Consider the following 12,619-nt stretch of genomic DNA (forward strand, 5'->3'; position numbering starts at 1 on the left):
TGGAGCAGAATGACAGATATCATCGTTGTTGTGTTGCCCCTCAGTTCCAACAACATAGTCCTTTGTTCTTTGTTCTAAAACTGGCAAATATGATATTAATGAATTCATGGTCATCACTACTGCATCCTCAATAAACACACAATTTACTGACCACACCTTAAAGCAGTTCTAGTAAATACTTTCACAGTAACCACGGTTCAACTGGCCGTGTGTCATGGGAAATGTAGCGTGACAAACCCAGCTGTACAGTCCCCTCAGATTTGTTGTTTTGGTTTTACTGCCTGCATCTCGTTTCGGTTCAATCTTACACGTTTCATGAGCGTTATTTCAAGATGAAGCTGTTTTCAGCAAAAAAGCTCTGATTTACTCACTACACACTATACCTGCAGCACCAAATAGCAAACCAACAAAATGATCAAATAGCTAGAAGCGATACTTGTCCAACATGTCAAAGGAATTAAAACTTAAAGCCACATTTGTTCTGCACAAACACAGCTACACCTGCGCTCCTCGGCTTCAGCTCCAGTTTCACTTCAACAATCCCGCAGTCCTCTGTGTTCCCGCAGAAACTCGAAACCTTATATATTTAGAGACAAATAGCCGCTGTCAGCGTAAAGTATTGCCGACCTTGACACCCTTTGGGTCTGTGGTGGTGGTCGTGGGGGTACGTAGACGCTGATGTGTGTGCTCTGTTTCGGTGCACTTAGCTGCTTGTGTTTTAGTGTATGAAACCAAACTGAAACAGAATGTGTTTTTCTTTGCTTGCATTGAAGTGACCATAATGCAGTCTGAAGTGATTTTTGATTGAGACGCTCGTGTTTCTTCTGTCGGCTTGAAGGACTTAGCCTTAGCCTTACAGACAGGAAATGTCAACTCAAATCAAGACTTCTTTGTGTCTCACTGCCAATCATCCAACAATACAAGCTCCAAAGGACTCCTGTGTTTATCATCACCATTTTCAAAAAACGCACACACCCAGAGGGAAAGAGCAGCGTTTTTTGTCTCCATCTTTAATGGGATCTGTATGCCACGTATGCCATGTCCTTTGAATCCAACTTTGCCCTAAATTGTATTTTGTCAAATATAACCTCGCCCCAGTGGTTCCCTCTATAAGCCGACTCTACGTTTTCCTTGGCTTTGATCTTTCCCACTTGAATCCAACCTTTATCCAGTAACTGTGCTAAAGACCCTAAACTGCTTCTGCTAAAGAGATTCACATCAAGCTCCTCTACTACAGTAACCAAACATATACAGGAAGGGGAAACATAACATTTGTATTAATAGATGGTTATTTAATAAGTGACAAACGAGTTGAGGCGATGAAGAAGCAAGGTAAGAGACAGGATTAACTCAGGAGAAAAGAGTAGTAAATGCTGCCCATTACTGCTCTCCTTCTCCTCTCCCTCTCCCTTTTCATTCAGTCACTTCAGGAGGAGAGGAGACACTCCCAAACTAACTGCCCATTGGCCTACAGGCATTTGGGAGCGATTTTAACAATTGAAGAGAGGGAGCGCGCAAAAGTTCCTGGCAGTGTGGAGGTCTTTGGATCATTGGCCCGAGCTTGTCAACAGGTGGCAGAGGGAGAGGCTTGGTAACGTTCAGTCCTTCGAAGAAAAGAGAGAAAGAAAGACAGTGGAGGAGGAGAGAGTTAAAGAAAAACCCTCAAGGGTAAGGAAACATTTTAATTTCATCAGTCTCACTGATGTATTGAAGACAGGATATATTGTCCTGTCTTCAATATATCTTTTTTTATTATAGTATTTAGTTAACGTATCAGTCCAATTAACCTTAAGGTTACGCTTTTTGTATTTTATTGGTAGTTGTTTTTTCAGTTCAATGTAAGATTATGATGAATTTATTTTAAGACACTTCTAAACCTGGTGCTATACTAAATGGAAGCAAATTCATCAAGTGAAGGAAATACCTCTGCTGACAGTTGGTATTTTAAAGTTGTTAATTCCGTTGCTCTTGTTTATTTCTACATCATCCCAATGGGACCAATTACTTGTTTTCTGCCCTTTGGGTACTCTTTTTCTGATTCACACTACAAATCTCAGCTATTTCTTTTTCTCCCATCTCTTTTTCCTGCTCTGAACATGAGTTGTATTTCCCTCACTCTCTCCTTTTCTCTTTATCCAGGTCTCACCTCTTCTTTTATATCAAGCGGTCTATGATCAGGTAAGACTTGGATCTAACAGTCCACACCTGCAGCCTTTCACCTCGACTTTGTTGTCAGTTATATGAAAGTCTGAAGTTTAACTTGACACCAGGAGTTGATGAAGTGTCCCGGGACTGATGCTCCTCTTATGTTAGTTTGGGTTTGCATGGCAGCACTAAATCAATAAGAACGTTGTGGAAATCTTCATCAGTGATGAATATTGATATGGGATGGGGTTTGAGACATTGAATGCATACAAAAACCTTGAAATCCCTGTATGTTGTTCAGAGGTGGAAAGTTTATTTAGTACTGTACTAGAGTACATTTGAGGTACTTTTAACTTAGCATTTTTATATTATGCTACTTTATACTTCTATTTTACTACCTCTCACAGGCAAATATTGTAATTTGTACTCTAGTACATTTATTTAACAGCTTTACTTATTTTATAAACTAAGACTAACCTTTTAACCGATAATAACTATTTTATAAGTTATGATGAATTGATTAAACTACCCAACATTTAAGCACCACTACCTGTTGATGAGTGAGTCATAAATCCACCAATAATATAATAATATTGCACTGACAGGGGTGATTCTGCATAATGAGCACTTTTCCTTTCGTGAAATTTTGAATGCAGGACTTTAACTTAAAATTGAATATTTTCATAGTGTGGTAATGCTATTTAGTAAATGATGTGAATACTTCCTCCACCACTGAAGTTGTTTGTTGTCGTCTGTTGCTGAAAGAATCCTGTCTTTTTTTAAACGTATTATTGGAGGAAATTTGGATCAGATTAAAGGCCGTTTAAACTCATAAATGTTCAGACAATATTGTATAAATTAACACTTTTATTTTCCCTTCGGAGCAGCTGGGACAGCCTTTAATTTCTGCAAAAGTGTATGTGAGTTATTATTTATGATTTGTATATCCATTTCCATATTGTATTGAAGATAAGCTTATATTGTCTGTCAACAAAGCTGCCTCCACACATTTCTCTCCATGATAATAATATAAATATTCATAATAACTATGTGCCGGTGTGATAGATATTCTCACAGGGCTGTCGATCGAGGAGATTTACCTTTACAGTTTTTCTCAATTGCTAAAACACTAAAACCCATTGGCTGAACAAAGTTCTCAGTTGCCTGAACTCATTTAGCTAATTGTGCAGTCTGTTGTCAATACCTTAAACTGTGTCACATGGTAAAACACAATTTGCAGATCTCACTTCGACTTTTCAGCAAAACTCTAAACACATTCTCAGTCTCAAAACACATTCTGCACTCTAATGCACATGTCATCCATACTGGTAAACACAAGTGGCAACAATCAAATACAAATAGAGAACACATGTCATTGATTAAGCACAATCACTCAAAATTGATTTCACTTGTATCAAATGATGTGACACAACCAATATTAGCCAGTTTAGAGAGAAAACAGGTGGTTGAAGGTGGGAAGGAGAAAGTCTGAGAATGGATAGAAGAAACAATGTGAGAGGACATCGTGCTTTCTATTTGTTACAGTAACACTTTGTTTATGATTTGAGAGCAGTGTTTGATTTTGAGCACAGGTAAAACTGTTTTGAGGCGAAAGTTTCATTTTGCAAGAGGATTCAGAGGTTTTGTAAATAGTGCTTGAAGATGAGGTTTTGTGTTTCCAGTTTTGAGAGAATGGGGGACCGTTTCAAGAAATGTGTCTCACCAATCGAGAAAAACTGTAATGCTACCGTGCTGGCTCGGGGAATACACAGAAGCCCTCGCAAAATGAGCTACAGATGTGGGCTTTCAGCCATGCAAAATAATAGAGAGAGAGAGAGAGAGAGAGAGAGAGAGAGAGAGAGAGAGAGAGAGAGAGAGAGAGAGAGAGAGAGAGAGAGAGAGAGAGAGAGAGAATGAGAGAGAGAGAGAGAGAGAGAGAGAGAGAGAGAGAGAGAGAGAGAGAGAGACACAACTCTGAGTGGGTGGCTTGTAAAAAAGTGTTCAGATTGCATAACCATGACTGCTTTCACAGAAACCTCACAACTCTAAACAAGTTTATTTCATTTACTTTCACTATCTGTTTATGTATTGGAATATCTGTCTACGTGTAGACAGGAACTAAATCATCCATCATCCATCCATCACTCAGTTCTCCGGCAGTAACTGTGACTGCTCCACTTCCCTCTCTAGTCCCCATTTCCTCCCTCCATGAATCCCTCCATCTGTCTCTCTTTCACACCGGGGCATTCTTAGCTCTCAGTAGCGGCCCTCTGCTATGCTTGGAAGGTCACAGTGCTATCTCCTCCTGGAGAGATCCGAAAAGGGCCTGAAAATGGCAAGCATCAACTAAAAACCCCGACAGGGAGCAATAAACATGCTTGTTAAGCATCTCTGTGTGCCAGTGGTCAGTGCCATTCCACATGGCTATACTTTACTGTATATAATGTGGCTAACTGCTCGACTGTCACTGACTCAATCACACTCTCTATCATTCCCTCTCTCTCACTCACTTAATCTCTCTCAATCCAGTCTTTTCTTCTCTATTTCCCTTTCTTTCCATTTGTCTCCCTCCTTCTCTTAATGTCTTTTATACCTCATCTCTAGTTTGCCCTCCAAAGCCTTGGACACTGATTAAAGACCCACAAACGTTTTGGCCACCACATAGGGTGAAAAAAGCAATTTCCCAGTGATGTCATAGCTTGTATTTCTTGCAAAGGCATCGGTCTCCAACCTCAAGCTTTTGACCAGCAGCAATCAAATAGACTAAAAGAGCTAAAATAACCAAATAAGGTCGGCTGTATTGAGTATACAAGTTAGAAACAGGTCATGATAATTACATGTGTATCCGAAGGACTGGAGACTTTTCAATCACAGAACTATTTGAGTTACAATCTGTGTAAATCATCAGAGGGAGGATTCATAGGCCAAAGCTTATTTAACTGGAAACTAATTGTTTCCAATAGAGTAGCTTTTCACCTTAGCTATTGAAAAAGAAACTCAAAGATCATTTCTTAGAATCTCTGTTTATCTGATGATGGTATCAATGGAGGAATGGCAGCTTTTAGATCAACTTGTTGACATTTTAATGTTCTGGCGCATACTCACACAGTGTCCTGTGGGACTTTTAGGATCTGTTTTTCTCTCTGCAGATTTTCTACTTTTCCATCTGTTTCAGTCTTTGATGCTCCAATTAGTCGATTTGTCTTCTTCAAAGTTGCTTCTTTAAGCAGAAATCACAATTATTTGACTACATTTTACGAAAATACAAATATTCTATTGAACTTTTATAGTTTCAGCACTGAAATAGTCTTTGCTGAAAATAACAAAGAATGAGGAAATCATTTTGTCTTTCATCACAATGTCATGCAAATAGATTCTGGGAGAACACTTTCCGGTTTCTGTCTTTGGTTACATACACTGTGTCCAGTATTGGAACAACTTTGGGGTTTTGCAGTGTATTCCATTGCATATTCCATTGAATTATCCTGTATGATTTCAAACAAATCCAACATATTTACTTAAGTATGTATGCTACTATATTGCAGTTTTCCAGCTGCCAGGCATCACACAGCAGAGCCCGCACAATTTATGCTGAGCTTTCTTTTCAGTCACTCTATTAGAGGGTTTGTGTTTCCATCGACCACACAGGATCAGCACAGCTAGATCTGAAGTTTCTTCTGCCGCAATTCAAACTTTTACACCCGCATGTTAAATTCAGACCAAAAAAGACGTACTGAAGGTTAAAACAGGCCTACTATTTTGAAAGCATGTAATTTGGTTTCCTGGAGAAACCACTTTCTGCTACAAGGTTTTAAGTTCACATGACATCACTGTCATTAGCAACAATGACATCATCACTGAGGACAAGTTTCTGAAGCTCTGAAACGCCTGACTGAGCACAAGTCATGGTTCAGAGGAGAGCAGAATGTCTCTGGCAAAGTGATGACGGCTCACTTTCTACTGCCTTACTGTTTAATGAGAGCACAACACACACACACATAGACACACACCCACACACACCACATTGACACAATGGTTCAGGTTCCCTGAGATTAAATATACAGCAGTGTGCCCCACTGAATGTAATGTAACTTGTGCATTGTTCAGATAGTATTTCAGTCTTCAGCTCTCTACGCTGACTGGAAAGTACAAACGTGAGCCTCTTTCGACCCGGAGACTCAGGTCCAGTCAGCCATAACGACAAACTTCTACAGTTTCGGTAGACTGTGACACATAATTCATGCCAAAAGATCCAATCTCTACTAAATGTATAGGATTGCACTAAAGAACAGATGGAATATGAAGATTTGTCTCATGGCACTCTGTGTGAGACTCTTAGAAGTGAACTTGATGTGTGTTACAGTCAGCAGTGAGGAGTTTGGTTTTGTTCCTATTGATGTTTCTACTGTGCAAAGTAAAAAACTACTTTAGCGAATTTAACAACCTTTTGGGAAATGTATTCATGAGTTGAGCAGGGTTTTTTTTGCCAAGTTTAGCGTACCATTTTGTTATAAAAGTATATGAAAGTAAGTTTGTTTTTGTTTTCTATCCTGCAAAAATAACTGCTGCTCAAACCACAATCTACCCCTTCTCCTTTTTATTATTTCATGGAAACAATGCTTTAATTTGTTAGTTTGGTAGAAGCCAATCTGTACTGTCATTGAGTTATCACAGTTTTAAATCGATTACCAGTCAGTGTTCCCTAAATGGTGCTTTTAAAAAGTAGGGTGAAGGGTCAGAAAATGTAACAATTATCTGCACTTATCTTGTCCTTTAGCCATGACCACGAGGCTCCTGAGGAGGGCCCTGTGCCTACTGGTCCTACTCTGCACCGTGTCACCGTTCAGCTCCGCCACCAACCACCCAGCTCCATCAGCCCCGGAGCAGGGAGTCACCTTCAGCAATGTCTATAAAATCGACATCCAGGGGAGCCCTAGTTGTAAACTTGAGCTCCTGCCAACCCAGGACGAAACAGGTCATGAACAAAAATAAGAATTAGAGCTAGAGAGAGTGTTTTTTTTAAGAAAGATGATTATTTGACTACAGACAATATTTATTATTTTCTGGCCTCTTTCAAAAATATTTTTTACTGTATCATGTGTGAGCGATGTGACCCATGGCAGTACATCTAGAAATCCAAAAAGTTACATTTATGTTCTATTATGTAGGTCTGCAGCCAGAGACCACGAATGGAGAGAACGACATCATCTTCAGACACAACATCAGGCTTCAGACACCAAAGTGTGACTGCGAGGAGTCTGAAAGCTTCAAGTCACTGATGTACAGAGTCAACGGGCTGGAGGAGGAAGTCAACTACCTAAAGACCCAATGTACTCAGGGATGTTGTGGAAGCGGTGGGGCTGCAGGTAAACTGTGACACAACCTAGTTGACCCACAATTCAATAGGTAGTGGTGGAAGAATAACTCACTGAAGTAAAAGTAACAATACCACAGAGTAAAATGCTCTACTAGAAGTAAAAGTCCTGCATTCAAGATTTTACTTAAGTAAAAGCATAAAAGTATGAACTAAATATACTGAAAGTACCACAAGTGAAAGTACTCACGATGCAGAATGTTCCATTTCATATGTATTATTATTATTATCACTTTAATGTTGCAGCGGGTAGAGGTGGAGCTAATTTGTATTACTTTATATGCTGCTATGTAGCTCAATATACAATAATATACCATGTATATCATGATATTACAGATATCAATCGGTAAAGTACAGTTACTAAATGTATTGAAGAAATCTGGAGTAAATAGTAGAGGTAGAGGTATAAAGTAACTTAAGTAAAGTACAATTACCTGAAAGCTCACGGGGTAGAGGGGGTATTCCTGCACCACAAGGCTCCCTGGCTGCTACAGTTCTCTTGCCTATGCGTCCTTGAGCAGAGCAGGTAAAATGCTAATTGCATGTATGCATGTAATGTGAATGACGATTATAATAAAGTTTAAAGTAAAAAAAAAAAGGGAATTTACTTAGATACTCGGGTAAACAAGTGGAAAGAGGAATTTGATATGAGGATATGAGTAATTCAATACATCCTATAGTAGGCCTATAAAATAATTTACCTGCCAATTAAACAACAACACTTTTTCACCCTGCTCTTTCTCAAGGTGTGGACACAAGCTGTAGTGGCCTTGGTACCTACCAACCCGACACCTGCAGCTGCCTGTGTAACCCGGGATGGGAAGGCCCAGATTGTTCAGTCTCGTCCTGCCCCGATGAGTGCAACGACAACGGCCGATGTGTGAATGGGAAGTGTGTGTGCCACCAGGGCTTCATGGGAGAGGACTGCAGCCAGCTGATGTGTCCAGACAACTGCAACGACAAGGGACAATGTGTGGATGGGAAATGTATTTGTTTCCCGCACTTCACCGGCGAGGATTGCAGTGTCCAGAAGTGTCCCAATGACTGCATTGGTAACGGCCAGTGTGTGGATGGCCAGTGCATCTGTGAAGAGGGCTTTTATGGCGAAGACTGTTCATTAGGTAAGCTATTAAAATGCGTGACGACGCCAAGGTTTCTGTGTACGTTACGTATAACAACTCATGAAGTAGGTGGTTATTGAGGCTTGGTGGTGTAGGAAGTACTGCATGACTAACTGTGTTGGTGAACTTTTACTAACGCTAGGTTAGCTAATGACAAGCTCTAAAAAATCTGGTGAGAACGAAAAAATATTGACACCATATGTTTCTGTCTGATCCTTGCAGAGTGAGACAAGGATCATTCATACAGGTTTTAATAATAATACTTTTTCCTAAGGGATGGATGGTGTCAGAATAAGCATATTCCATCATGATCTACTTATGGGTGAATTATATATCTGGGGTGACGCATAATAACTCTTTATGACCCAGGCTTGCATTCAGTTTGATCTGTGTGTCTCGTGAGGATTAAGATTCACATTTCACCCTTTTTCTCGAGTCACCTCTGTGGCTCTGCTGTTATTAAGCTGTGGATGTTAACTGCCATCTCATGGGAAAAAAACACAGAGGCTACAAGCAGCTCTGGGACCATTAAAGATAGAACAGTTCACCTTAATATAAATCTTCCTCCTATTTCATTTAGTAAAAACTTTTTTACTCATTTATTAAATCCAACTAAGTTGACTTTTTTACATTTGCAAGTAACTAAAATGACTTGCTACAACCCTAAGATCTAATAACAATATAATAACACATTTTATTTATAGAGCGCTTTTCAGAATACTCAAAGACGCTTCACATTAAAATCATTCTAAAGATGTAAAGATCTGTAGAAACACTTCAGTTTTGAGTAGGTGTCAAACTAATCTTTACAACCTGCAAGCAACCTGAAAAGGCGATGAACAGTATACAGTATAACATTTTGGATAAATGTTCCTGACACATATACGCAAATAACAGCTGTAGCCTGCACATTTCATACCTTATTTTAATGAGCTACTTGCTCCAAACACTAGAAGTGCAGCACAATTTAAGGAAACGATTCATTGATTTAAATGATCATTTTTGTACATTTCTCTCTACATTTGTCTCTCCGAGCTTCACAGCTATTTTGCCAAGTGGAAGAAAAAATCCAGAAGGAAATGAATGCTTTCATTGCTGTTTACTTTTTAAAGATATAATGATGATACCCAGCTGACTATGAGAGCTCCCTAAACTAGCAGTCCTTTCTGAAAAATTTCAGTCTAAGCTATTTGCGATAAATGGTCGGTTCATTGATGAAAACCTAAAGTTAAAGCAGTTATCATGATAGCCACAGTGATCCACTTCTTGGGAATTCAAAGCATCTCTCCAACAGTTATTTCAGATAGAGCAGCTGATGGGGTCTTTTCAGTGGACTGACCCCATCACCTCTGACCGTTATGGCCTCTGCACTACATATGACATCAGGTCACATTATAATAGCACGGGAACATAAGAACACCCATCAGTCTTTTGACCCTCCAAGAATAATCATTGCCTTTCCTGCTAAATGCACTTCTCACCTATACTGCTATTACTGTACTGCCTCAGGAGCAGAGTACAAAAATTGCATTTCATGGCAATTTAAGGCCAGGCAAGCAGAAAGGTGAGCAGCAGCAGTCAGGCATGGACAGTTTAATTCACCGAGGTTCACGTGACGGTTATTTCTAAGGATATCTTGAAGATTTAGCTGCAGGTGAAGGGCACAAAATGTAGCTTTTTCATAGTGCTTGTATCTTGGACTGCAGAATACATTTTAAAATAATAATCTATAAACGGAAACCTCTGGCTAAATGTGTCCATGGTATTTCTTCCTCTAAATGTAACACAGAGCACAAGCCATGGATTTTTTTTTACGTTTGCTACACATGCCCACCAAAAGAAGCTCCACAACCAATTTCAGGTCCTGAACCCCCGTCTTCACAGTAGGTCAGCTATGTCAAGCCCTTGATCGTGATTTGGTTTCTTCAAGCTGAGTTTTGCTCCGCACAGGCAGAGCACAGCTAGAAACAGATCTGCAGCTTCGTGTGTAGGTGCTTTTTGAAGGGAGTCCAACATCAACAGTGGCACCATGTCAGAGGGAAAGTCAGGGAGGAAGGGAAAGTGGGAGGTAGGAGAACAAAAAATACATTGTGTTGTTTTTAGCTGTTATAGCAGAAGTGGTAATAAGCACTGGGAGAAGAAGAGACATTCTTTGTTTTATGTGGCGACTTGCTATTTCAGCACCTGGATGATGGATATCAGTCAGCTCCCTGGGCGATGGCATTACTTATGGTTTTAAATATAACCTGCTATACATCCAGTATAGTGCAGTTTCATTCTTTGCCACTGATGTTAATATAGCTTCAATATTACTATATTTTAGCTCCACTATCAAAGGCAGATGCCGTGTGGTTTAGAGAATCAGTGGTGCTTCAACAATAATACAACTTTTGTTGCCTGAACTCTTGTCTATCCGTCAGATTAGAGTAAAAAAGAGGAAAGTTTATCAATCAATATAAAGCGGGTGAGATTATTAAAGTAGTAACTTCTTTAGCGCCATATCAACACATTGCAGATGCTGTGGATTTAACATTCTTTTTGTAGCTCCTTTGACTCCCTCAAAAATGTTTGAGATTATGTTCAACGAAGTGAACCCTTTCATTCTTGGCCACTTTTTCAAGTTCTGTGAGTAAGTGAATCGTCTCAGAGACGTTTAATATTCACAAACGGATGGGAAAGATAATAGGACACAGAGGAACAACTAGAAATAAACTGACTTAATTCCCATTTCATTTGCCCTGAACATTAACTTCATATAGTACTTCCTTTGTGCTCACTCGCTGCAGATTTATCGCCTTTTTAAGAAGTCCAAACATGTTGTTTCCATTATATTTTCCTCAGATAAGACACAAATCACTATTAGTTTCCACTTTTTCCCATCTTAATATGTTAATTTATTCACCCCAGCTGTGCGGAGATATTATTTGCGGGTAAAGATTGTTGATGGTTGTGCTTCGAGTAGCAACAGGGGGATATTAACTGTGACTGGATGGAAACGGATTGCTGTATTTGAGAAAAATATTAAGCTTCCTGACTTTGCCTTGTGGAACGGCAACCTGATGTGAATTCCTTCACTGCCAAAGGAAGTTTTTCCCACCCATCTAACATTTTCCCTCTGCATACGTTTCTATGTCGTGTACTTCTCTGAATGTACCACCATCTACCATTTATTTCCCTCTATTATACCCACAGAATGTTTGTCTTGTTTCCATCTCATATTTTGGAAGAAACCTCAAAACAGTGCATTGCTTTTGTTCATGATTTTCTGGTTTTATTATCAGTTTGAGTTCATTGAGGTGTTTGAAAAGCCTGAAACAGTAGCCTTATGGTATTGTTATTAAGTCTTTCCGAGGCTGTCGCCAAATCCTGCTCCAATGGCCCTGCAAATTGCAACCTTGTATACATGGTGATTTATTCATGCACACTAAACACATTGATTGAAAGCACATGAGTATTTTTTCACGAATAGGCTTTGATTACTTTGAAGAAATCAAGCAATTCTGTGTAAAATGAAACATTCAGCACCCCCATGTAACCCGGATGGAATGATCCTTTGTTTCTTAACCACATTTTTTCCGCCACTGTGACGATTCTTCCATGAGAGCGGCAGATAAATCGGGCTCCTTGGACTGAATCGTGGAATGGTCGACTATTTGGTGTCACCCCTTAAAGTGATGGAACATTTTATTAATCTGTGCGACAACCTCTGTTAATTCTGTTGTCTTTGTCTACCTCTCGTTCCCTGTCAGTCCACAGTCCTCAGGGTCTGCGCTTGGTCCAGTTGACCGACGTCTCCCTCCTGGTTAAGTGGGAATCAGTTCGTAGGGCAGAGTATTATATTCTGACATACCATCCCAAAAATGATGAGAGTACCCAGGAGCATGTAAGTTATTTTTGTTGGTCATATCTATAGGTATGTCAAATAAATGTAGCATAGAAGCATTTTTTTCATTTTATTTCATTTTTAAAAAACTTTTGT

General features: G+C 39.5%; 1 protein-coding gene across 2 annotated transcripts in view; it reads left to right on the plus strand.

Moving 5' to 3' along the window:
* Nucleotides 1-1,559: 1,559 nt before the first annotated feature.
* The window catches only part of tnn (tenascin N), a 32,370-nt gene continuing 21,310 nt past the window's right edge, over nucleotides 1,560-12,619 (plus strand). Inside the window, exons 1-6 of one of the 2 annotated variants that reach the window (XM_079284785.1) lie at nucleotides 1,560-1,668; nucleotides 2,140-2,178; nucleotides 6,923-7,120; nucleotides 7,314-7,511; nucleotides 8,266-8,640; nucleotides 12,390-12,523. In XM_079284785.1, coding sequence (XP_079140911.1) covers nucleotides 6,925-7,120; nucleotides 7,314-7,511; nucleotides 8,266-8,640; nucleotides 12,390-12,523 — 903 coding nt within the window. In that variant the 5' untranslated portion in view covers nucleotides 1,560-1,668; nucleotides 2,140-2,178; nucleotides 6,923-6,924. The remainder of the gene's footprint in view (nucleotides 1,669-2,139; nucleotides 2,179-6,922; nucleotides 7,121-7,313; nucleotides 7,512-8,265; nucleotides 8,641-12,389; nucleotides 12,524-12,619) is intronic. The other variant, XM_079284786.1, reaches the window with a different exon arrangement.

The sequence above is a fragment of the Melanostigma gelatinosum genome (assembly GCF_949748355.1).
Source record: "Melanostigma gelatinosum genome assembly, chromosome: 15".
NCBI lineage: Eukaryota > Metazoa > Chordata > Actinopteri > Perciformes > Zoarcidae > Melanostigma > Melanostigma gelatinosum.